This window comes from Nothobranchius furzeri, chromosome 17 (assembly GCF_043380555.1).
Source record: "Nothobranchius furzeri strain GRZ-AD chromosome 17, NfurGRZ-RIMD1, whole genome shotgun sequence".
In the NCBI taxonomy this organism is placed as follows: domain Eukaryota; kingdom Metazoa; phylum Chordata; class Actinopteri; order Cyprinodontiformes; family Nothobranchiidae; genus Nothobranchius; species Nothobranchius furzeri.
Window position 1 is genome coordinate 56,993,106 of NC_091757.1, and position 27,709 is coordinate 57,020,814.

General features: G+C 42.5%; 1 protein-coding gene across 1 annotated transcript in view; it reads left to right on the forward strand.

The window, feature by feature from the left end:
- The window catches only part of tmem8b (transmembrane protein 8B), a 66,085-nt gene that overhangs the window by 13,173 nt on the left and 25,203 nt on the right, over nucleotides 1–27,709 (forward strand). The window contains exons 3-6 of the mRNA XM_015973211.3: nucleotides 8,636–8,843; nucleotides 12,051–12,184; nucleotides 16,484–16,752; nucleotides 21,969–22,351. Coding sequence (XP_015828697.3) covers nucleotides 8,636–8,843; nucleotides 12,051–12,184; nucleotides 16,484–16,752; nucleotides 21,969–22,351 — 994 coding nt within the window. The remainder of the gene's footprint in view (nucleotides 1–8,635; nucleotides 8,844–12,050; nucleotides 12,185–16,483; nucleotides 16,753–21,968; nucleotides 22,352–27,709) is intronic.

Sequence of the window (27,709 nt, forward strand, 5' to 3'; positions counted from 1 at the left end):
TCTCAACAGATCAGATCATTTCTGTGTCTCCGTGTGCTGCGTGGGGGTTTTCTCTGGGTGCTCCAGTTCACCCCCAACCCAAAATCCTAAAATCCTGACACGTTTAGCCTAATTTATACTTCTCCGTCATCGCCACGAGGGAGAGGCACGCTCGCACAGACGGAGACAGTTTGCCCTCGGACTTCTCCGTCTCCTGGGGAGTGTCGCAAAGCAATTCCCCGCCTGGACATTTAACCCTCTCAGGCTCAAAATAAGTGTTGATAAAAGGACGAACAACTAAGTCCTTCAGGGGTACTTCTGAGTTAAAAATGCTCATGAAACACGTGTGTGGAGTAACCAGGTAGGTAGGTTTTAACCTGCCTGCCTCCAGAGGGTTAAAAGTGTTACTTTTGACAGGAAATTTTAATTTTATTTTAGTCTTAGTCTTTTGGCTAAAAATTAATTTTAGTCTTAGTCCAATTTTAGTCATTAGATTTATTTTAGTTTTAGTCCAATTTTAGTCGACGAAAATAACAAGTAATTTTAGTCGATAAAAATAAGCAATTTTAGTCAACAAAATGCATATATTTTTTCTAATGAAGTAATTTCCTACTTTTGTATAGAGCACGGAAAATCTAGTGTAATTTAATACACAGGGTCCAAACTCTTAACCACCACTGATCAGATATAGCACACACAGCTAAGAACATAGAATATTTGAATAAAAAAAACTTCACATGTTTAACACTTACGTGTTTAATAATAAACAAAAAGCACACTGGAAATTACAAAGGTGCTCTTTTTAGCAACTGCACAACAAGAATTTACAAGAACAGCAAATTTAAACATGTTAACCCTGAGTCTGTAGATATTCACTTGTTACAACACAGGCTCAACCAAACAGTGTGAATATTTATTTGGTACGATTCATTTTGAGAAAAGCACTTCGTGCTAGTGTGACCTTTGCTCGGTTGCGTTTCCCACAGTAGGAATGAGAAAGCAAGCAGCTGCTACAAGTGGGGAAAACTTGTCATCTGAGGGATCAAGTACCCAGGCAAAACGCTGGTTCACATTCCCTTCCATTTCATGTGCTAGAGCAGCAACATCTCGACTTGTGTTTTGTTCCACATCTGCCGGATGGCTGAGTAAATCAAAGAGAGCAGGGAGTGTTAATGACATAGACATTGTGTCACTCTGAAGAGTTTGTGTGTGCTCAGCAAAAGGCTGCAAAAGTTCTTGCATTGACTTCAGCTTCTGCCACTCACTTGAGAGCAAGCAGTCCCATCCCATCTCGTCTGCTACTTCACAAACAGATTCTTTAACTTTGAGGAGACGTGCAACCATTTCATAAGTACTTGACCAGCGTGTGGGGCAGTCATTCCCAACAGTTAGGCCGCACTCATCCAAAATCTTCTGTGTTGCGACTGATGACTTGTGAAAAAGTTTCACGATTGATCGGACTTTGTTCAAGACTCTGTTGATGCTTTCCTCCTTGTTTATCATGTGGACAACAAGCTGCAGCGTATGGACGACACATGGCATCCTGTCCATGCCCATGTCCTGACACTGCAGGTTTTCTGTCTCCTTGGAATCACTTTCACTTAGGATGGATGCATCTGGATCATCGGAGCTGGAATCTTCATCTTCTGGAGCACCATGTTTGAATGCTGCCACCATATTGCTACCATTGTCTGTTATTACGGTGAGAACTTTCTCATTTAGGATCCCCCATTCTTGCATGCACTTTTCCACACAAGCCTTAATGGACTGGGCAGTGTGTGGATGGTCAAGTTGTTCAAGAGCTAGCAGTAAGTGTTCTGGTTTTTGTTGTTCAACACAGAAAAAGCAGCAACTTATGCCAAGGAATGATGCTGTCAGTCCCTTTTTAGTCCACAGATCAGTCCAATACATACTTTTCTGGCACTAGACAGTCTTTTCTTAAATGTAGCTTTTTTGTTTTCATAGTGTTTTTCAATTAGATTACTTATCTTGGTTTTCTTTGGCACAGTAAACTTCTTATCCAAACTTTCCATCATCAGAATAAAATCCTCATCTTCTACTGTTGTGACCGGCAATCCTGTACATCCAATCCATGTAGCGATAGCCTCTTCTTTCATTTGTTGTTCTTTGGCATCACTCTTGTACTTTGTAGTACTTGTAAATGCGTCCTCAATGTTCTGGTTGGACATTTTTGCCTTTTTGGTAGCTGGTTGACCACCATCAGCAATGGTTTTCTGCAACTGCAAAAAAATAAAAATACACAATTAAAACACTTTCTAAAAATGATTTACCTGTTGCTTTTTGAGATTTCATACATTATATATATATATATATATATATATATATATATATATATATATGTATATATCGTTATAAAACGAACCGGTAAAACATCTGTGCGGGCTCGGGACTCGGATCATATCAGTGCAAACCAGACATTGTGAAAATTATAAACAGCCAACAGCATGCTTCACTTTACTGGTCTAGTCCTGGTTTAGAGCGCACGTACAGCGAGCGGCTGCGACCCAAAAAGTACCAGAACCGCTCACGGCGCATGCGCAATCATGAATCAACACTACTCGCCCGCTATTTCCCTAATAACACACGTTATAGTCATGAAAATACGGTACTTCCGAATTTTTATCCCAACATGACAGTGTTGATACAGTTTTATTTGCCTGTATATTACTTTTCGGGTCGTCACGTGTACATTTAAGTGGATTTACCTCGGAGAAAATGGCGAAGTGGCCATTCTGTAGATGCCTCTTAAGATTCGTTGTGTTCTTTCCTCGAAACGACTGTCCACACTCTTGGCATGTAGTTTTGGTAGCAATGTTATCATAAGTAAAATGTCTCCACACATCTTCTTTTCTTTTTCGCCCAGTAGTTAACATTTTCCTCTACTCCTTCTTCTTATGCCGTCGATATAGTCAGTGAGCTATGTTTAGCACACCGCGCATACCTGCCCCTTTATACTATTCAGGGTCTGTCTTCGCTCACGTCCCGCACGTTCACGGCACGCCACGCCCCTTGTCTTCTACTACGTTCACGTCTCACAACAACACAATAGTCGCACCGCACCATAGAGCGCCATGTAGAGGAGCGTCATCGTGGATTTTCGTCTCGTCTTTCATTCGTTGACTAAAAGTTTCAATCAATTTAATTATCGTCTTCGTCCTTTTCCAAGCTTTTATTTTGATTTTTTGTTTCATTTTCGTCTGTAAATATATTTTCGTGACGAAAAAAAAGACGAAAATATTTTGTCAACAAAATGAACACTGTAAAACACGATGAAAACATACTTTCTATCAAACATCTCACATCAACCCAGTTAATTTAATAGGTTTTAGAGATCATTGTCACGGTTCTGTCATGGATCGGTACTTCTCTGCATGGACTCATCATGTTTGGCTCCCCTGAGCTTGTTGCAGGTGGGCGTGTCGGAGAGTCTCAGCTGTGGCCGATTTTCCCATCAGCAATTCAATTCAAGTTTATTTATAAAGCGCCAAATCACGACAAGAGTCGTCTCAAGGTGCTTCACACAGTAAACATTCCAACACAGGTCAGGTCATTAAGCCAATCAGTAAAAAGTTTCCTATATAAACCAAGTCATGTTTCTATGGTTACATTGTGATTTCTTAGTAAATGTGCGTAATCACCGCTCTGGCACCGGTAGAGGGTCTTAAATGCATTTTAATGAGTACTTAGAGATTGTTCTGTTGTTCTGGCACCAGATGACGGTTGTTTCATGCACCGTTTAGGGTCTCCAAGTCCTGTTAAAGAACACAGACAACATCCCATCTGTACATCTGCGCCTCCCTCCTGATCAGCCTGACAGCCTTCATGACCCAATACATGCAAGGCATGCTAAAGACAAAGCAGGCTTCTTCTATGGTTGGATGGTATTTCAGCTCTCGTCCTGATGACTTAGGTTTGGGGTGAATTAAAGGTGAATTTATGTTCTAAACATAGATTAAATGTGTTTTAGAACATCGTGTGTTTGACGGCATCTGTTCAGGGTCATAAATCATTTATTAGCTGATAGATGAAATTCTGCATCCCTGACATAAATCTAGGGAGGACCCCCGAGACCCCAACAACTCAAAAGTATCAACATCAATTACGATAACGTTAATATATATTATCACTACAGTACATATACAAAATAGTGATCCGGTCCCAACATGTCAGTACCAGAACTCCCGATCCGATCCCAACTTGTCCATTCCGAAGTACTCATGTCGCCTCTCTTCTTGCAGCCTGCCGTCTGGCCCAACACGCTCGTCCGTTAGCCAGTGGCTAAATCAGCGTTGTTTACTTAACACGTTACTAACAGCGACGTAGTTCTCCACGCGTTACAGAGACGCTCTGACACAGGGCTTCTTCTCAAATGTTACCTTTAGACTTGGGTCTCCTTTTGCTGGTGATCCGTGGGAGTTTACACACAGCGTACACAGCGTCTCCCCGGCTCCAGCCATGGCTAACTAGTAGCTCGGTGGCTCGTGACGCCGATCTCCACCACACCAGCCGTGAGCCACGATTAGCTGGTGGATAAGTCAGCATTGTTTACTTGATCTCCAGCGTGTCCCTGGCTCACCAACACTCCTTCACCAGCCGTAGTTAATGATCAGCCAGTGATCGCTCCATATCCATGTAAGCTGGTAGCGGCAGCCAGTTTGTTTACATCGAGCGGCGCGCTCCGTGATCCACGTGAAACGAGTGTCGTGGGGAATTATGCTCCCTGAAATAGTCTGTTTCCCTTAGGCAGTCAAGAGCAAATATTCCCAAATTCACAGAACGTCTTGTCCATTACGAGGACTAAACTACCTCAAATAAAAGATGTTAAACTGAGTGAAATTACATGTTTTTACATAACTAAAATAACTCCACTAGTTTAAATACACATACTTTTCCATTTTGTTCGAGCATAATGCTGCTTCAAATTTAATTCCCTTCTCAGCTTATATCCACCTTGTCTTTATGCAAACAGTTTTTGAATATTTTCAGGTAGTATTTTTTTATTTACTTTGTACATAAATAATGCAGTCCTCAGTTCAATCAAACCTTTGAACTTTAAGGTTTGTAATTTTATAAACAAGCTATTTGTGTGTTCATCATATCCCACATGACTGACCAACCTTATGGCTCGTTTTTATAACGTACAAAGCGCATATAGGGTTGTTTTATAGATGTTTCTCCACACTTCAACACAGTAAGTTAGGTATGGTACTATCAGTGTGTAGTACAGTGTATACAACGCCTTTTGATTCACAAAATGTCTTACTTTCCCCAACACCCCAATACTCCGTGCTACCTTTCCTTTAACATATTTTATGTGAGGTTTCCAGCATAATTTGTGATCAAGGATTACACCCAGAAATTTACTTTAATACACTCTTTCTATAATAATGTCATTCATAGTTATGGCCATATGTGTGTTTATTTTACGTTTTCCAAACAACACAACTTTAGTTTGGTTTAAGTTTAATGATAATCTATTCAAATCAAACCATAGTTTCAGTTTAGCCATTTCTGTTGTTACCATCTTACAAAGATCTTGCAAATTCTCTCCCGAAGCAAAATTCTACACAGAGTACACTATACAGGCCATCGGATGTTCAAGATGGGGTTTGTGTCGTCTGACACATGTACACACTAGGGGCTGCATGACTTAATTTTTTATAAAGTCGACAGTCAAGTAATGAAAATCGAGTTGACTTCGACTAGTCGTTGATGACGTCATACACTTGAAGCGCGGGGGGGGGGGGGGGGGGGGTTGTCGTCTGACACCTTTACACACTGCACAAACAACATTCCTGACAATTGCATTCACGCAATTGGGGTGTGGCGGTGGCCGGCCCCGTGGGGAGGATCTGGGCGGGGCCTTGGGGGTCGGTTCCTGACATATATGCAGCCGGGGGAGAAGGCAGGAACATGCGGCAGTGCCTGGCTCGGGTTCAGGGGCCTCAGGTAGACCTTGGCTCCTCTGCTGTCCCATCACAGGGGAGGGGGAAGTCCAGGAGCGGGAGGACCAAACCTTACCTGGATGTCTTATGTCTTTTATAATCCGGAAGTTGTGCAAATGCAGGGATGGGCGTAGATATTCTGCTGGGGTGGGGCTGGGTTGGTGCCCTCGGACTCCGTGAGGCTCTGTGATGCTGCTGCTTTGGGCCCTGGCAGGATGGGCTGGGGTCTCCATGCTCTGGGTGGCATTTTGAGAACAGAAGTGCCTATTGGGGCCAGTGGGGGAGCTGGCTCCCTGGAGGGATAAGCCCAACCAGCTATTCCTCCCCATCCCCACACATTTCTCTCCTCCTGCTCCTTCACATCATCCCACAAACATGCATATAGGACCTTGGGGGGTGGACAAGTCAGGGAGTGCGGTTATGGACCCCATTTCCGCATTCCTGTGGCAACCTATCCCCCAATTTTATTGGCACCTTATACACTTCCACCGACGACATTCCACGCAAACACACACTTAGGGCCTTGGGAGTGAGCACATCCAATGGCATTTGGCAGGGGGACTTGTCAGCCTCATCTCGAGTGCTGGTGCCCACTTCCAAATTTAAACTGCATTTAGACACCGATGGCTGAGGGTGTAAGTGGGGCGGTGCGGTGGCATCAGCTGGCATAGGCCAGACGATGCCCACACTGTCCGCTCACCACAGCCATGGAATACACCTCATGATCACACAACACTATATTGGAGCAGGTGGAGGGAGACTAGGGGTCTTAGCGCACCTCTGTTATCGCTTGGCTTCCTGGGGCTGGAGGCTAGGAGGGGGATCTGGCCGTCTGGTTGGGGTCTGGGGTGATGGGTTGCTGTGCTCAGCGTTGGGCGGGGGAGCCTGCTCATCAGCACCCCAGCAGAAAGGATCAAACTCCGGTAACCGGTGATGGTTGCACCCCATGTGCAGCAGTACCGGGACCAGAGTGAATAGGGTGTGTATGGGGAGCATGCATGGGTGTCCGGTGTGCATTTTTGTAAGTCTTTGGTTGTATGTGTATGTGTGAGCATGAGGGAGGGAGTGTGAGACTGTGTTTGTGTATGACTGTACATGTCAGGTGGGGCCTTTGACTCCTCCCCTCTCCTGGAACTTCTTTTGATGATATAGATCTTCGTCTCCCCTCCCCCTGCCTCACCTGGTGTGGGGTGTGGTGCCTTGTTCTGTGTGAGTCGTGGCTCCCGGGTCAGGGAGTTTAAGATTTTTGGCGTCTGCCTGACCAATCCCGGTGGCTGCCTGGTGGGGTCTGGGTCCCTGGGCTCTGCTGGGTCCCCGGCGGGGGTGGTCGCCCCTGGGTGCCGGGTCGCTGGATCCCGGGCTTGGCCGGCTAGGGAGTGGGAGGTTGCAGGCTGGCCTGTGGGTTTGCCGCTGATGTCTCCCTGGACTCTGCCGGCTGCTGGTTGTGGCCCCCCGGGGCGATCCTCTGCGCCTCTTGAGGGGGGCGGGGGCTTTTCTGGTCGCAGTCTCCCTTGAGTTCCTGTGCTCTGGGGCAGCTCCTGGATCTCTGGGACTTGGAGCTCCCCCCGTCTCCTGTACATCTTTAGGGGGCAGATCTGTGGTCCCTCACACTCTCTGTTGGACGCTCCTATAGAGAAACCTTACATAAACAAGCATGTGTACACACACAGGTGCTCACATGGTGCTCTCATAAGTATGGGCTTGGGCACGTTCAACACATGTCTTAAGGCTGCAGTTGGCACTTAATGCACTGTGATTCATTATCGTGTGATGGTTCAGTTAAACAATGTTGATTATATATTTATTCATCAAGTTGACGCAGTGATAGTTTGCTCCTGTTGTATTGTTGTTGTGTTCCATGTTTTTTTTTTGCTTTTTTACTTCTCTCTTTCTGCAGGTCTAGAAGCAGACTCTTGTTCACCCCCCCCCCCCCCCCCCCCAAAGAGCATTCAAAAGCATTCAAAAGCAATAACAATAAAGTTTTAAGTATCAGGCGTGGCATAATATAACATATATATAATTATATATTTCATGAACCCGCCCCAAACCGCACCGCACTGAAGTAAAAATTTATTGACCCGACCCAACCCTACCCGCAAGCAACCCGCTCGTACCGTGGGTTAGAAGTCAATCCGCGCTTCAGTAATATGCATACTCAATTATTTGAATATGTAAGAACTGAAGTTATACGCGAAAATGTAAACACAAGTTACAAATCAAGAGTTACACACACACACACACACACACACACACACACACACACACAAAGATAGACACACACGCACAGATCTTTTGAATCTTTTTTCTCCCCGTAGAGCAGTGTTGTGGTAAGAGTGGGAGCCAGTAAAATGGAGCAGCCCAGTAAAAATAAAGGTATTGAGTAAAGAAGGCTAACACTGAGCTAACAATGCTAACAGTGAATTAATACCTCAAGTTACTTATTTAATATAATTAGCAACAACTCAATATTACAGTGAAGTGTATTTATCTACTGGCAACTATCATTAAACTCATGAAGGGGAAGGGGGAGTGGCTTAGAGTGGACTCTTGTTTTGACACATGGACTGCAGTACCCAGATTTGACCACAAGATGTCATTCTTACTTCATGCTTGTTTATATGAGTTTCATTGTAGATGTATATGTTGTACATCATAATATCAGAAATATAAAATGTCTTTATAATTAACAGGTACTTCAGGTCTGGGGCTCCACCTGTAATCAACCCCCTCCACACCCACTTCCCTCGAGATACAGTCATCCCAGGATCCTTTGCGGTGACGCTCACCTGGACTCTGCCAAACCGAACAACAGGAGCGTTCAACGTGACCAGCCCTCTCCCTGGAGACTGGTTCCTAGCTGCACATTTACCCAAGGATGAAGGGAAGATTTCCGTCAAGGTGAGCCGAATGTTTGTCACGACTCCCCACATCTCCGGCACACGCTGGGAATAAGCGTGTCCTGATGTTGACCCACAAGTCCAATATCACCGTCTCTGCAGCCTGGCTGTGAACTCGGCTGAAATGTGAAACACCAGCATCTGGTGTTTAAAGCAGCAAATTAAACGCTTGAGTTTCTGTTATGTTGCTCATTACTCACCAGTGGTGACTGGTAACATAACTTTAATGAGATCTACTCTTATTTTCATCATGGTTGTTTAACTCCCTCTTTATGGATGAAAAAAGAAAAAATGATGTCAGCGGCTGCCGGGATTAGTTTTCCAGCTTGTGGTTTGGAGCCTAAAGAGGCAGAACAGTTTCAGACGGTTTTTCTTCATCTCATCGTGTTCTCCTTTTTGGCTGGATAAACACCTGCTGATTTCCATTTCAGGCTATTTATTTGTCACTGGCACGGCGTTCTGTTGCGCTTCCTTTGTGGTTTCCAGCGGCTGGCAAAAGTGCACCTGGAGTACACAACAATCAAAAATATCATCAGAAGTTACCGTTGAAATCAAATGGTACAAAATAATTGGTTTGCTTTGGGGGCGCTGGGGGAGGAAGCCACCGTAGCTAAAATGCGACCAGCTTGCAGTGACACAACGCATGGATGGAAATACCAAATTTTGCTTTATGAAGCAATTTTCAGACAAACACGATGCTTTCAGTTCAGATAGGAAACACAAATAGAAGTGATGCAAGCAGAGCAGAAGGATGCAGACTGAATTTATACCCATCCCAGCTGGATGCTGATGCTAGGATTCAACAGCATAAAGTAATATTTATCTGTTTCCATGACTTATTTAAAGTCATGTTAAAAACATTTTTTAATTATTATGTCTGATTATATTCGGCCACTCTGAGTTTTTCACGCAGGCTGAACATGAAAATAGTCTCCTACCCCTATGAAACTGTAGGATTTGAAAAGCCTGACAGATCTACGTCACACTGTCACTTAACATTCATGGACTCACCCATCTTGAAGGCTGTTGTTGGTTTAGTGTCCAGGAAACAGCAGAGAATGTCTTGGCTAGCAGAAGCTAACCATTAGCATTAGCCACTCCATAACACAGCTGGACTCCTCCAGGTTTGTGTTATTTGTGGAGGTAAAATGTCATTGTTGCAGAGCAAACAGAGTCAGTGGTAGAGTCACATTTCTGTGAGCCAATCAGAGATGAGATGATTAAATATCAGGAAATAAGACTCCAAATCCTCGTATCTATCTATCTATCTATCTATCTATCTATCTATCTATCTATCTATCTATCTATCTATCTATCTATCTATCTATCTATCTATCTATCTATCTATCTATCTATCTATCTATCTATCTATCTATCTATCTATCTATCTATCTATCTATCTATCTATCTATCTATCTATCTATCTATCTATCATCTATCTATCTATCTATCTATCTATCTATCTATCTATCTATCTATCTATCTATCTATCTATCTATCTATCTATCTATCTATCTATCTATCTATCTATCTATCTATCTATCTATCTATCTATCTATCTGTAATTAAACATGTACATATATTATTTGTTAATTTGATGTATTTTACTCCATATTTTATTACTATTGCTGTTGTTATTGTGGACAAAGTAACTTTCAATCTAAATTTGATATCAAGTAATCAAAAAAGTAACTAAGTCACCTTTTAACCAGTAATCTGTAATCAAATTACTCTTTCAAGGTATTATTGGCAAACCTGGCTGGGAGTCACACCCGACACAAACTAAATCTGCGTTCAAACATTTAAAATCCTTACTGGAGTTAATCCTGTCTTTTAAATAATCTCCGATTTGAATCCAACTTTCAGATTCTCCTCACCAGATGTTCATTTATAGATCACACCCGATTCAAGATGGCTGCAAGAGCCATGAATGAATGAATGATGAATATAACTGAGTCAGTTTGGGCGTTGTCGTTAGTTTTAAGCAGAAGGTAACGGAGCGCCGTTGATGCCGCCATGCTGTGCAGGATCTAGCACTGATGAATGAGAATGTTCAACACAGTGATACAAATTCCATAATAGAATAATAGAATAATAATAGAAACAGGCTTTAAAGGCAGCAGGCGATGTGCGTTCTTTCAAAGACTTGTTTTTATTAAGTTTGCATTTGTTTATGTACAAAGCTGTCCCTTAGATGAGACCTACACGTATAACACAACCTCACAGGGCGGCTGCTACATCGTGTTTTTCACACTGAACTCATTAAAGTGATTTTGATGCAGCAACACTGAACAACAGGCTCAGACATGAGCAGAATTCAACAAATAGACATTAACTCAGTAGTTGCATTAAACTCCAGCACTGCTGCACGGTGAGGCTCAGGTACTTTCAGGTGCGTCTAATAGACTGAAAACTTCCCGTGTCCCCTGAGCTGACACCCCCCTTACCAAAGCATGCACAGTCTCTCTGGGCATGTCTGAATGAAGGAGTTAAAATAATGTAATTAGTCAGGATTTCTTTGGGGAGTCTGAGTGCTTTATGGCTCTAACTGAGTCTAAGAGGCTTTAACAGCTCGCCACAACAGAAACAGTGCTGAAAAGACCGGAGCGCCTGAATCTGTGTTGGTATGTGGAGGGTTGAATTTAAAGCCTTCGTTCAGAGCAAAAGCACAAACCTTCAGGATCTCACATGGAGCTAAAACAACCGGCTCCATGATGCTGGTTGAAGGGACAGGATGTGATCAATCAAAGGGTCACCCTGGCACCACAGTAATTGTTGCCTGAGCACAAAGGTTTAGTGGTCAGCTGATGGAAATAAAGCATCTCATTTGGCATTTGCACCTTTTCTCCTGAATCCGATTTCCTTTCCTCTTTATAAATACGTTTCAGAGTGGATCATGTCTGAGAACAATGCACGGTCTCCTGGCTTTTAAGTCGTTCTCTCTGCTTGGCTCATCTCACAGCATTAATGGATCAGAGCAACACAAATGAAATAGTGTGTGTGCGTGCTGCACCGCGTGGCAGCGAGAGAGGAGGAGAGGGACTGAGTGATATTAATCCAGGACGCCGACAAGCTTAATGCACACAGTCCATTAGGAGTTTTTGGCCAGTTTGAATGATATCGAATCTTTTCTTTAGCAGCTTTAGAGGAATATTGGTGATTTATAATCTAAAGTACAATTTAAACTCTTTTTATGACGTTGTTGCAGGGTCTGTCTGAGGAGTGCCAGTATCTGTTCCAGCCTCAGCTCATCGTCCAGAAGCTGATTGGAATTTCCGTGCTTTATCCCGGTTACTTCATCGACCAGATGATCCCAGTTCACAACAGATCAGCGCTCTACAAGTAAGTTCGTGTGAACCCCCAAAAGTAGAAGTAAACAGGTTTTCTTTTCATGTTTTGATTCAGAAAACATGCTCGTTTGTTTTCTTTAGAACGAGTCTTCTCAATAAATGACAGAAATATGAATGGAAATAAGCAGGTTGTTATCTGAATTATTGGTTTGATTAAATGGATTCATGCTGTTTAAATATAAAGTAATCTTGTGGCATTTTAAAAGAATGTCAAATGTAATCTAAATCAGAATGTTTAAAGGGATGATTGCAACTTTTGCAACTTTTTCATATTTTTTAATCATTTTCTTGAGCTAATTGCAGAGGCGGGGAACCCTGGTCCATCGAGGGCCACCATCCAGCCTGCTTCAACACACCTGATTTCAATCAACAGGTGATTAACAGGCTTCTGCAGAGCTTGATGAGCTGCTGAACAGGTGAATCAACCACTGAATCAGAACTGTTGGAGCAAAGGTGTGCAGGATACTGGCCCTCGAGGACCAGGGTTCCCCATGCCTGCTTTACAGGGTTAGTTAAAGGCTACCCAGCCCCTATTGCCCCCTGGGGCCAGAATATTCCACTTGCAACTTCAGACTGGTGGACCGCTCTGTTGGGATTTAGAAAGAAAAAAAAGAGCTGTCATACCTGGCACTGCAGTCTGGTTCCAGCACGTTTCCTGCATGTGTTAGATCACAAACACAGCTGGTTTGTTTAATTTAGTGAGGAATCACTCCTCTGGACACTAATGAAGGCTGAAGAGACAATTCAGCTGTTAGATTAAGGTGTTAAAAAGATGAACGCACAGCACCATCATACATCGGTGATCTTCTCAGTCCCTACACCCCCTGCAGGTCCCTGAGGTCCAGTGACCAAAGCCTGCAGCAAACATTGTCACGACGGCAACATGGTGTCCACGGCCAAAAATGGTCGTGGTCGGTTTTCTTAAATTTGCAAAAACACATGTAACAGAATATTCCTTAAAATCCATTCAGATATATTTGTACATGTCAGCAGTTACATGTATAATTCTTATTTTGACAATTAGTTACACTTAGTTAAACATAAAGCATCCCAGCAGATATCGGTCCGACGGCAACGTCTTGTCCACGGCCAAAAACTGTCGCCATAGGATGGCTTATGGTAAAAAATATGTAACCGAACATTTCCTAAGAGTCCATTCAGATACATTTGTACATGTCTACAGTTATCTGGAGTTACGTTGTGAATCAGTTGTAGGTGTATATAATCACTGGGGGACCCTTGTTACAGGCCAAAGAGGTAGCTCAGCTAGTAAAGCATCTGCCTTACCTGCTGAGGACCTGGGTTCAAATACAGGCTGGAACATGCAAGATTCACTCAGATGGTGTGGAGAATGTTGTTCCATGAATGAAATTTTTTACAATGATGACATATTTTTTACATTAGCCCTCTGGAGGCAGGCGTTGCAGATTAGCAACATTAAAACTTGCCTACCTGGTTACTCCACACAAGTGTGTCATGAGCATTTTTTAACTCAGATGTTTCCCTGAAGGACTCAGTTGTTCGTCCTTTTATCAAAACTTATTTTGAGCCTGAGAGGGTTAATACAGTAACAAGAAGCCTAAAGTTTAATTATTAAACGTACAAATGAGATGCACTGAAAGACGCTTATGTCAAGGCCAGAAAAGACGTCGGTTCAACTTTCATCTTGGAATTATTTTTCAACCATGACGGAATTTGCTGGTTTGATGTTGTTTCGTCGGTCATAAAAAATCTGAATATTGGCTGGGTACTGGTTGTGCAGCACTAGGCTAAAGACCAAAGGTGACAGATCATTTGCTGCTGTGGCCCCCAGACTCTGGACCTCTCTCCCTGAGCCTGAGATCAGTGGACTCAGTGGTCTCCTTTAAAAAGCAGCTGAAGACTCACCTGCTCAGGATTTGGCGTGACCTTTGTCACCACCCTCTCCTTATTCTGCTCTTATTCCGCCTTTCCCGGTGTTGGTACAGGATCAGCTCGGGGTCCTTCAGCTGCCGATGACGTCGCATTACAGCAAATCTACTCGGCTTTCACTCACACGTTCTGGAAAGACATCAGCAGTTTTGTTAATACATTCTTGTTTGTTAACATCTAAATGTTTTCTTTATAATTGTAATTTGTTAATAAAGCACCATATTATCTTTGTTTTGTATAGAATGTGAAACGGCATAAAACCAACATCGGACTGACAAACAATAGAACAGTTCTTATATGTGAAGCCACATTCTAGGAACATGGCCAGTTTTATTAGTCCTCCATGACAACCCAGGGTCCAGACCAGGAAGCAGAGTCGTAGTTTAACCCACCCCTCTGCAGCTTCTGTACTGTTACCCACCCACTACCCCATAGAGACAGTGTCCTGCCCACGGCCAAAACCACACAGATTAAATATCAGGCTTAATAAAGCAAATCATGGAAATCTCATAAAAATTAGAACAAATTCAACTGAGCAGAAAACTAGAAAAATTAAATGTGGGTTGTTGAACATTAGATCCATTTTTTCTAAGACTTTGTTAGTTAATGACTTGATTTGTGATAATCAGATCTCTTTGCTCTCTCTCACAGAATCCTGGCTGCAGCAAGAGGACTATGTTAGCTTAAACGAGTCAACTCCTTCAAATTATTTAAATCATCACATTGCTCGAAGTACAGGGCGAGGAGGAGGAGTGGCAACCATTTTTCATTCGGACTTATTAATCAGTCCCTTACAGATTAATAGCTACAGTTCGTTTGAACATCTTATTCTTAGTTTTCCTAATCCAGATAGCAAAACTGTAAAACCACTCTTGTTTGTAGTTTTATATCGTCCACCAGGCCCTTACTCTGAGTTTTTGGATCAGATCTCTGATTTTTTTATCTGATTTGGTGCTAAATACTGATAAGGTCATTGTAGTGGGGGATTTCAACATTCATGTGGACATTGAAAATGATAGCCTCAATGTAGCCTTTAGTAATATCTTAGACTCAATTGGTTTCACTCAAAGAATACATACAGTAGCTCCACCCACTCCTGCCATCATACATTGGACCTTGTGCTGACTTATGGCATAGAGTGTGAGGAAATAACGATCTTTCCACATAATCCAGTCCTCTCGGACCACTTTCTGATAACCTTTGAGTTTTTTTATAACTGAGTTTTCGAGACATGAAAGTAAATTTCACTATAGTCGGTCTCTATCTGACAACGCAGTTGCATCTTTTAAATCAACTGTTCCATCTTTACTGTCCTCAGCATCTCAGAGGAACGTAGCAGAGGGCAATATTTTCAGTTCTAGCCCCTCACAAATTGATGCCTTAGTTCATCATGTTAATTCCTCTTTACGTGTGGCATTAGATGATGTTGCCCCTTTAAAAAAGAAGGTAATTAGGGACAGGAAGTTGGCTCCCTGGTTTAATTCTCATCTACGAGCCTTAAAACAAAACTAGGAAATTGGAGAGAACATGGCGCTCTACGTACCATGAGGAGGCCTACCTATCCTGGAAAAATAGTCTTGTGCTTTATAAAAATAAGCTTCGACAAACTAGAACTGCTTATTTTTCAGCATTAATTGAGGAGAATAAGAATAATCCTAAATTTCTTTTCAGTACAGTTGCTAAACTTACACAGAATCATAGCTCTGAGCCATCTATTCCCTTAGCCCTCAGCAGCAATGACTCCATGGGATTTTTTACAAGTAAAATTAATTCTATTAGAAACAAAATCTTTAGCATCCTCCCTTTAGCTTCATGTTCATGTTCATGTTCATGATCGGCAGTCGACGGACCCCGAGCAGATCCTGTACCGACACCGGGATCCACTGATCCCTCTTAGTCTTTTTCTCTCTCCCTTTCCTTTGTAGAGGATAAGATGGTTTAAAAAAAGGTTTTGATCACAATTTTTATTTTTTTTTCTCATTTGAAACATATTTGTAATAATTTTTTGAAATCTTTTTTATATTTTCATTTTTTTTTGTTTTTGTGAAGCGCCTCGTGATTTTTATCTTGAGAGGCGTCATATAAAAGACCGTTTTCTTTCTTTCTTTCCCTGTCGCCTTCCCCCTTCCCAGAAACTTTCCTGAACTCTTGCGGTGGGAAGTTGGAAATGCAGCTTGTGAGTCAGATCTCTCAGCGGCAGAAGCAGAAAGCAGCATAACCAAAGGGATGGCCCAATTAAGTCCCTAGCTATATTCTTTATATAGAATTATTTCTTATTTAATAAGACTTGTTACTGTTGTTCTGCTAGTAGTCATGCTTACAGACATATTCTAGTGTAACATGGTGCTTAATCTGTCCCTGTGTGTGTGTGTTTGTGCAGGGTATTTGTCCCGAATTACATATCGAAGGTGAAGGTTCAGCTGGTAAACTGCAGCACCAAGAACAAAAGTAACGACACCTGTCCTGTGGTGTTGAAGATAAGAGCGCGGGCGCCACCGGTGCATAATTCAAGTGCCCTCGACTGCAGGGAGTGGAACCCGTGTGAATTAGTCGCCCTTGTTCCTGCCTGGGAGCAGTGGTACTACATCCTGGTGGAGAGGTATCTGAGTAACTCAGACGTCTACTTTCGCATCGGGGTGCAAGTCACAGGTGGGCACGTTCAATAACATTAACATTTTTTTCATCCTGTACCAGTTATCACCGATCTTCTGTTTCAGAACTCAGAGGGGTTCTTTTTTCAGCTCTGAACCAACGTCGCTTTAAGTTAAAATTATTTATGTTAAAACCTGTGAAGTTATTTCTTAAACCCTGTTAGTTTAAGCCTATCTGAGCCTTTTCACTTCATTTCCTGTCTAAAAAATTCAGTAATGAGACACGAAATAACTTTAATGAAGTTAAAGTTGGGGCGATGGTGGCACAGGAGTTAAGTGTTCGCCCTGCAATCGGAAGGTCGCAGGTTCGAGACCCGCTCAGTCTGTCACTGTCGTTGTGTCCTTGGGCAAGACACTTAACCCACATTGCCTGCTGGTGGTGGTCGGAGGGACTGGTGGCGCCAGTGCTCGGCAGCCTCGCCTCTGTCAGTGCGCCCCAGGGCAGCTGTTGCTACATCGTAGCTCATCCCCACCAGTGTGTGAATGTGTGTGTGAATGGGTGAATGACTGATTGTGTTGTAAAGCGCCTTGGGGGGTTCCAGGACTCTAGAAGGCGCTATATCAAATACAGGCCATTTACCATTTACCATAACACGGACACAGGCAGAGTAATAAAATCAGCAACACATTAAAATTAAAGATATTTTAGCAGGAAATAAATGAGATTAGGTATTTTTTTTAATTAATGGTGTAATTTCTAAATTTTTGCTAATAAAACCTTTTCACATTTTGTTACACTGTTAAAAACAAAATGATGGAAAATTTCTTCAGATTTTCGCCTTCACATGTTTTAAAATAGATTCAAGATTTGCTATGTTGGATCTGTTGCCATGGCAAAGTGAACACGAAGGACCTTTGAGCAATAATGTACATCAGTATCGTATTTTCACAAAGTACTTTTATTGGTTATCAGAACAAAATCAGAACAAAAACAAGAATCCAAGTTTCAGTCAACAGCTGAAAAGTTGCGTTTGAATCGTTTGAATCTCCTCTTGTTTATTCTGTAGCGCAGGCAAATGGATGATTTTTATTTGTTATGACCAGGAAGATGTAATATTCTATATAAATATGAAATATGAACCTGCTAGGTCTTTATTTTATGTTATTCAGAAGATTCTAGGATTTAATTCAGAAGATCTAGGTACTTTGCTTTTTCAGTGATCAACCACACTTCGTGTTACTTCAAGAAAGAGTCAGGTTTATAAAAGTAAGAATTTATTTTACAAACAATTAAAACATGACTAATGAACTAAGCATTTACTGTGAGTGGATGTAACTACATGTGCTGGAGGAACCTATGTGTGAATGCGATGTCCGTCAGAGCTTCCTTATCAAAATACGCTGAGTTCTGGTGAAAAGAGTTTGGTTTGCTCTGAGCTACAAAGTTCTTCTCATCAGAAGCACATCAGACGCGATCTGTCATGTCTACTTCACCCGTTTTGGAGAGACCCTCTTGGTGGATCTGAAAGTCGCAGGGGTCGGCTGACCTCTGGCACCGGAGGGCTGTAGAATACCGTGGTACTGACTCTTCAGTCCAGAGATGTCTCGGGTCACAACAGCTGGATGGAACCGTGCGTCTGGCGGACTCTTAAGGAGTCTAACGATATCAGCTTTGTTCTGCAGGAACTGTTCGCTCATCAGCTTTGCAGGTGCAAAAAGGTTTTGACGACGTGTCAAAATCTTTGATGGTTAAAGAGGTTTTGCTACAGGTGGCCGGTCTGAGCGACTCTCTAGAACTGTCCAATCACTCAGGATGATCCAGTTTTAAGGTTTTGATGTTATGATTTGCACAGCCAATCAGAGGCTGACAAGTCTGAGATGTTACCAAGACAACTCAGAAACACGCCTTCTTGATACAGGATGTTCTGACTGGTTTAATACGATGTGTGTGTCAGGGTTTAACTTAACCTTACGTGTTATGGTGTGAGTGCAGGTGTGAGGACCTCGTCGTCTAAACATGGTGAACCCAAGGCAGGTTCTAGTAGAAAACATAACATAACATCCATTCAGTGAACACAGATTAATGGAGCATTTCATTATACTATAATTAATTATAAGTAGTAATAAACAGATGTTTATTTAATGATTATCTAGATTATAAGTCATGGAAGAAGTTCTTATTGATTTAGGAAATCATTCTTGAATTTAGCAACTGATTGGAGCTGGAGTTGTTCCTTCTGTGGAGGCAGACAGATGGGACCTTGGGAAAGAAAGTTATTGTTTATCTTTCAGACTTGCAGAGTGTGTGAGTCCCAGCTGGTATGAAGGCAGGCTCATTTAAAGGGAACACATGCAGTGTTGTGTCTCCTTTCTGACCAGATGTTGAATAGATGATGAAAGGTCAGACTGTACCTAAACTGACCATTGCTGGACGTTACAATGTTTTATTTAAAACGACGACGTTCATGACGGACCAAAGGTTTTGGAGAATAATCTGGAGCACGGCTGAGTGGTGAAAGAATAAACGACCTAAAGTTGAAACATCGGAGACCAGTGAAATAAAGAAAAATGAGAAAACTAATAATAACTGTGAAGCGCCAATCCTGCACAGAGTTAGAAGAGAGGAACAGTTTGTTTTTGACATTAAAACAGATGGTCTTTTTATTTCGTTGAACACTTCGAGTGTTATAAAAAGACGAGGTGATGCAACAAAGTGTTGAAAATTCCCCTGGCTGAATTTAGTTGAAGGTGTAACACTTTTCAGATGAAAACAGAGCAAATACTCCTCTGATGACAGAAAAAGGCTCAATCAGAACGTTTATTTGCATCACTTTTTATTATCAGATTTTTTTTTATGATCTTACAGCTTTTTCTGTAGAGACAAGGGTTGTTTCCTGGTACTAGTCAGTAAAAGCTGCAGCTTAAAGAGCAAGTCACCCCCTACCAGAGTTTCACTCCGCTCTCACTTCCTGTTTGAAAAATGCAACAAATGCTGTTGCCTAGCAGACCGAGAGGGCGGACTCGCTAACAAATACACACACACACACAGAGGCTCACAACGACATTGTGACATCATATGGTTCCAGCTAACGTTCTAGGGTACCTCTTAGCCAATAGCGATGGCACATTTAAATTTAAATGCAATGCAGAGTTTTTACCTGACAACGGCACAACACTGACAGTTTTAGGCAAAACATTTAACATTTAAAGGTACAATGTGTAGTTTTTACCATTAATTTCTGGAAATATTCACCAAATGAATTAAATGAAGCCCAGTTGTTGAAAAATATTGGTGGTTTTGTAACATACAACCATAAAAATCAGATCAGAAATACATGGGAGTGGATGTAAGTCTCTGGGCGACGCTATATTAGATGCCAGGATTCCTTCTACAGGAGCCCATGAGGACAAAAAGTATTTACTGATTTGTAACAAATGATTATAAAACTTTCATCATTCTTAAATGTTGTTGTTTTACACATTTACCTCTTCACTTGTTGCCAGCGATAAAGAGAGTCTCATGTTCTTGTCATTTAGCTTAAGTTTGCACTCCCCAGGGCTTTTTGACCCTAATAGGCATCCGTTGGTAAGGTCTCACTCAAAGACAAAAATACTGCTTGCTTGCATTGACTTAGGTATCAACTGCCCGCATCACCAGGAAAAATACACACTGTCACTTTAACTAAAATGCACTAAAGTGCAAAACTGTTGATTACACATGTCTGCAGCACAATTAGACACACATTTAGAAAATAAGTTGATTTGGGGGTGACTTGCTCTTTAGAGTTACATTTAAGAAAATTTGAGATATTTTCTTCATCACTTTGAATCCAACACCTTTGTCAAATGTGCATCTTTAATCCAATCTGGCTGTTTGGGGTTAGCAAGACTTTGAAAACACAGATAAAACCCATTCATGTGTGTATTTTTTGTTCAGAAACGAAAATATTTGACTAATTCGTTTCATTTAGGAATGTTCAGCATCAAAAATTTTACCGATTTTCGATATACCGATGTAGTCTAACTCAAATGGGTAGAGATTTGTCCTTGAACCCAGGCTTTGATTGCAAACACCCAAAATGGATCTAGAGACTTTTGAAGGAAGAATTCCTGAGTGATTCAGCAGGAGCTGAAGCTACAAGCTGGTTTTGAGCAGAGGACATTCTTTCTATTCAGGGACGGTTCACAAATCTGTGGGAAGTCCACTCCCTTGTAGCAACCCTCTTCCCTCCGTTCCACAATGTACAGTGCTCTTTGTCACCATGGCAACACAGACACTAATTATTCACACACTGTCTCCTCGCCTGCCTGCCAGGGAGATCTAACTTGACCTTTTCTGGATTTGAATTGAGGAACACCTCGGGTTCAGAAGGGAGACCATCTGGAGCTCTCACCTTCTCACATTAGCTTGATGTTACTGGTAAATGTTCTGCGCCTTCAAGGAATTGGAAATATACAAAGTTACTTGAATCCAGTCCAGGTCACAAGTATGAAAAGTGTCTGACTAGACAGCGTAGTAAACCAAGGTTTATTACTGATGGTCGTACACAGCTTTGTTCTGCAGGCGTCTCGCCCAGGACGGGCGGACGAGGAAGAGAGTTTGTGTGTTTTGATCTGTATGAAAGCAAAATAAAGACATTTCTTTAACTTTTAATGTCATGAGACATATGTTTACAGCCTTTGTTCCCCCAGCCACCCACGCACATATTTACATATGTGTCTGCTTCCTGCTTCACACGAGTCGTTAGACATGTGCACTTGTTGTAAAGTCACTAGTGCCTCCTGTGTGTGTTTTCAGTGATATTTTTAGGTGTGCTTCAGCTTCCTGAATGCGTGTCAAAATACTTCACACTCTTTCAGAGAAAAAATAAAAAAGCCATGCAAACGAGGCTGAGCTTTGAAAAATGCTTCCACCCCCCTTTGGGAACTGGTGGCATTTGATGATACTTTGCCAGTTGCCATGTCCATTTAGCAGCGAGTTGCTTTGTGCTGAAAGGCAGCATACTGTTTTAGTTAGAGTGAATCTTTGTGTCATTAGGAAGCAGTCTGCAGCTCTGAAGTTTGCTGTTCACATTACGGAAGCAGGCTGAAGGCACCCATTTCAAACAACCAACAAAATTTGGTTGCCTAACATGCAAACCAGCAGAAGTGAAACTTTAGATTTTACAAAATGTTGCAGGAGGCATTTAGAGCCTTTTTCAGCGAGCTAATAACACTGAACCAGAACGTTTAACTCATGCAGCCATTGCTTTGATTTTTGTCTTTTCTGGACAGATTGTTCCAAGTCTCATTTGTCAAAGGACCGAGCTCAGCCCAGCTCCTCCATGAACATGCCGCAGTCTTTCGGAACGGCCATGGGTTTCTCGCTGTCTGAGACGCTGCTAATGGCGTCCCTGCCAGGGCTGTCTCAGAACGCCAGTCCCCTCCACACTTCAGAGGACAGCATCATTTACCTCGCCCCAACCGCAGACACTAACAAATGCTGGCCCATCCGTCCAACCCTGCGTAATGAGCTGGACACGTTCTCCGTGCACTTCTACGTCTTCTTTGGTCCGAATATATCAGTTCCTCCAGACAGGGCTGCTGTGTTCGCCATTAACCTGATGCCTGTTTTAGACAGTGGAGGAGTCCTCAACATGGAGCTCAAACTAAACTTGGTGAGTTCTTGATTACCGTAGTTCTTCATAGTCTACAGATGAGATGGAATTCAAAACCACACGTGCCTTGTTTTTGATTAAAGACAGCTTTGGTTGTCTAATGTAGCAAAAGTCTGTTGTGTCTCCGACCTGCTTTACTATGTAAATCAGTACTGTAGTAATGGCCTCAGAGAAACGGTTAGCTCTGAGAAAAGCTGGTTTAACATGTCATGAGCTTAGACACACCACCATACATTAGCAACCCACTTCAATGTCTGCAACATATAAACAGTCGTAATAATGCTAACCGCAGAGCAATGTTAGCCTGAGCTACAGCTAAAACTAGCATGAGTTACTGCTAACTCTATACTGAGATACTGGTATGGTAGCTTGACCTACAGCAGGTTGTCTACACTACTGCTAACCACATTAGCCTAAGCTACTGCTAACACTATCCTGAGCTACTGCTAGTGCTAGCCTGAGCTACCACTAACACAAGCCTAAGCTACTGCTAACCCTAGCCCGAGCTTCTGCTAATGCTAGCCTCAGCTACCACTAACACAAGCCTAAGCTACTGCTAACCCTAGCCCGAGCTTCTGCTAATGCTAGCGTGAGCTACTGCAAACACTAGCCTGAGCTGCTGCTAACACAAGCCTAAGCTACTGCTAACCCTAGCCAGAGCTTCTGCTAATGCTAGCTTGAGCTACTGCAAACACTAGCCTGAGCTGCTGCTAACACAAGCCTAAGCTACTGCTAACCCTAGCCCGAGCTTCTTCTAATGCTAGCTTGAGCTACCGCTAACAACACTAGCCTGCAGGGCTGCCAACTTTTGAACATTTAAATGCCTGACAGTGGGGGGTTGGGTGTGCATGGACCATTTAACCTTGTTCGCTGACCGACACGTTGATTGATCGGCGTGAGATACTGGAGGTGTGGCATGAGAGTGTGTGAAGAAGGTCAAATGTGTGTCTCACGCTCAATGGGTGAAAGTTGGCAGCCCTGAGCCTGAGCTATTGCTAAACCTAGCCCGAGCTACTACTATGCTAGCTTGAGATACTGCTAACAACACTAGCCCAAACTACTGCTAGCGTCCCTATTGGACACGTAGAAAACAACAAAAGAGTACGTTAAACCTAACCCTAACGCACCACCCATATTCCAGGATGTGCTGTGAATATTTAGACGTGGATGAATGTGAGATAAATTCATGGCTTGCGGACTGGTTTCCTGCCCTCCCCGACCCCGTCCCACACACAGCATGTTTTACACAAAGTGTCTAGCTTCAGGCAGCATCAAAGAGCTGTCTGGGTAAACCAGCCAATCAGCATGCAGCTCATTTAATATTCATGTCCTGGTCGAGTGGGTGGGGCAAATCAGGGTTTCCAATGCAGGGCTTTATTATGGGGTTGTGTTTGGACATTTATCAGGTCTCCTGGGCCATTTGGAGTCCCTAAAGTGTGCTATGTGCTATATGCTGTATAGAGCCTCAAAGAACATTTTTCAAATGTACAAAGAAGTTTTTCTAGATTTAAGGGAAAAATCATTGAATTAAAATGTTTTATTTTGCATCGGTAACATCTTAAAGAGCAAGTCACCCCCAGATAAATAATTTTTTTCTAATAAACTATATAAATGCGTGTCTAATCGTGCTGCAGACACGTGTAGTCAATAGTTTTGCACTTTAGTGCATTTTAGTTAAAATTTTAATGTCAGTGTTGTGCCGTTGTCAGGTGAAAACTCTGCATTGCATTTGAATTTAAAGATGCCATCTGTAATGGATCAGATAGAGGGTAACTGGATAAATTGCTTTAAAAGCTATTTATTTCTATTCTCATTACTTGTGACCCATAGCTGTAATACTCTATTAATTATAGAATATCACCTTGCTTGGTGTTAGGATGATTAATTAGAAGGTTCTAGGATTCTTTTAATTATTAAGGGATCGTTCACACTTTATTTATGATTCAAGAACCAGTCAGCGGTTGCAAACAAATAAGAATTTATTTTACAAACAATTAAGACTTAACAAATGGTTTAGATTATTATCCTGTGAGTGGATGGAACTAAAAGATGGGTGTCTGAAAACTATATGTGAATATGAGATGATGAATCAGAATCTCTGTATCTTCAGAGACGTGCGTTCTGGATAAGAGAGAATTTGGTTTGCATCTAAGTTAAGTTGTTTCTTATTGAACTGCATACAGACGCTATCTCACCGTGTTCTATGTACCCAAGAGGAGACGCCCTTGCGGATCCGAGATGTCAGGAGGGGTCGAAGACCCCGAGTACAGAAGTCCGTAGACCAACTTCTATACGACCAGGTCAGTCCAGGATCGCTCCAGGTAACACAGCTGACTGAAAACCACGCGTCTCAAAACAACGCTGAAGAAGTTTTGCGTCAGCTTTCACTGCAGGAAAAACTATCTTGTTGTTCAGCTTCGCAGGTGCGAAAAAGGTTTAAGGTTTTGACAGCGTGTCAAAATCTTTCTAAGCTTGAGATCTGCTAAGAGATGGCCAGTCTCCAGCTTTCTCTCCCGACGTGACACGTCTCTCTCTGTGAAGAACCTTGGGGAAAGAATGCTACTGTTCGTCTTTATTATCTGTCTGAGCTGCAGTTCAGCTGATGAAGTCAACTGATTAAAGTGCTGAGTGCAGATTACAGACTCCTGTCAAGGGAAAATAAAGCAAAACGTGGCAAAGCCAGCGTAAGTTGACCTCCCTGCGCGTTTGACACGTGGAATCTGAAACTCAGGCCAGTTCGTGACATTACACATCGCTATTGGCTAAGAGGTACCCTAGAATGTTAGCTGGTACCATATGATGTCACAATGCCGTTGTGAGTCTGTGTGTGTGTGTGTGTGTGTGTGTGTGTGTGTGTGTGTGTGTGTATTTGTTAGCGGCTTTGCCTTCTCGGTCTGCTAGGCAACAACAGGAAGTGGGAGTGTAGTAATACTCTGGTAGGGGGGTGACTTGCTCTTTAAACTTGTTGGAATCTGGAATGTTTTCTTTTGATCTTTCCTACTTTGTATTGTTTTCCGCAGCAGTTGAGTGTAAATGTTGCATGTAGAGCAAGAAAAAATAAATCCCCAGCTGGAAATCTAAATATGGATGCACGCATTGTCCTGGATGTTTCTGAGGAAAGAACAAGTTCAAAATGAATCAGACGCCAGTGTTTGCCATTGTGACGTATGTCTCTTGCAGAAAGTAAATAAAATGCAAAAATAATCCAAGCAGCTGAACTCTGTCAAGCACAGCTGGGATTAGGAATGGACCTACGGTGACTCTGAAGGCCAAAAAGCCAGAGAGATTTTCATATGCAGGCATCAAGCTGATATAAGTAGAGGATTAGGCCCAAAACGGATTTCTTTGATTGTGCAGTTCAAAAGAATTCCCTGACATTTTGGGATTCCCAGGAGTTAGGCTGATATCAGGATCATCTTGGTGAAAATATTTTATTTAAGGACATTTGAAGCCTCAAGACCCATTCGGCGGCTCAAGGAAATCACCCGATTGAGCCAAGTAACAGAGAGCTTGCTCATGATATTTAATAAAAACAGTCTCACTTCCAGCCTCATATGTGTGCGAACGGCGGGTCTGGAGCTGCAGAAACGCCGCCGCAGCTTTTCACGCTGCTCCTCCCCGCCGTCAGAAACACATCCCTCATCTCCACCCAACAGAAAGAGATGAAATTGGTAATCAGTCCTCTCATCCGACCCCTGCTATGAAAGCAAACGGCCTATTTCCCGAAAACGTCAGAGACACACAGCAATAGTGGACTGATAGGAAATGGAAATAATATGTAATTAAATGGAGAGTTTATTCAGCGAGTGTGTGGTCAGCGGTGCTACTCGGGGCAGTCTTGGTGATAATTTATGTTTTCTTCTGATGGGGCATCATCAGTCTCATCTGCTGGCTTCGTCTGAGCCGGCCGGCTGGTTTCTTTCTCCTACTGAAGTCACAGACAGGATCAGACCTGACGGGACGGTTTTCTCCTTAGAGACAGCATCATGCTATATTACATTACGGACAGATCCCTAGCCCTCCCGGCGATGATCTGTCACTAGCTTATAAAAAGGAGCAGAACTCAGTCGGTGGGGACTCGGGCAGATTTGCAAAGCTTTAGGAGACGGCAGCTGGAGCTCCGTCTCTGCCTGCCTGGCACTTTTCCCACTTCTCTTTAGGCAGGGTTTACTTTAAAGTCTGTTCTAATCAGTGTGGTTTCATTTGTGTCAGAGGTTAGATGTAAAACACATAAACCAGTAAAACCATTGTTGCATAATAGTGAATTATTTATTATTAAACTTTACTTTCACGCTCTAATTGAGCTGTTTTATGTTAGAGATGCATCGATTCTGGTTTCAAGGGCCAAAGCCGATTTACGGATCTTGCACAACTGACCTAACGACGCAGATTTGACCGAAAATGAAAAACTAGTCTGTTTTGGATGGTAGGAAATTCTCTTTTTACTTTTTGTTTGTTTGTTTGTTTAACATCTATTTCTGAACATAAATATTTGAACTTTCATTTCTGTCTCTGCATTTATTTACAAACTCTTTCTCTCATCGGTGAAATAAACCTGCTCTGTCTTTGAGATGCTGCTTTCTTCTCTTTTAGACATATTCTCTCCTTCTTTGTGTTTGGAACTCTTCATTCCTTAATGGTTGATATTTTATTCGTTTGTTTGTTTGTTTTTTTTGGGGGGGGGGGGGGGGTTGCTGCTGTTGCTCATCCCCACCAGTGTGTGCAGGTGAATGACTGATTCTGTTGTAACGTGCCTTAGGGGACTCAGATACCGGCCATTCACTGTTTAATGATGACGTCTCAGATCCTCGGCTGAAAAATGAATATGAGATTAAAACATGACATAAATAAAACTCCAAAATGAGGCTGCTCGTTGTGTTTAGGAGTGAGGATTCCGGGTGAAGCCCGTCGCCTTGTTTCCTCTACTCAGGACAGATACCTTAATTCTTATTTCACCAAGTCTCCCGACAAGCCTCCCCTCAGTGAAATAAAGTGTAATTTATCTCGTCTTTATTACCAGAACATTGGGTTTTTACCCAGCGGGCTGTCACGTACCTTATAGTGAGTAATGGCTTCTGTCTGACCGTAATTGTGCGGCTGCTGGAGTGCTGCACTGATAATTGTCCTTCTGTAAGGGTCGCCCGTCTCCACCGCTGAACCTTGGATCTCATATCCCCAGATACATCCTCAGCTTGAATTGTACCTGTCTGACCTTCATCCTTCATAACAGTGTAGGAGGTCAGTCAGCACAGTTTAGGATCTCAGACGTCTGTAACTGTTTAAGCTTCTGTTTCCTCACAATGAAGCAGATTATTGTGCTGTTGGGCGCGATCGATGCTTCAGAAACACTTCAGTATC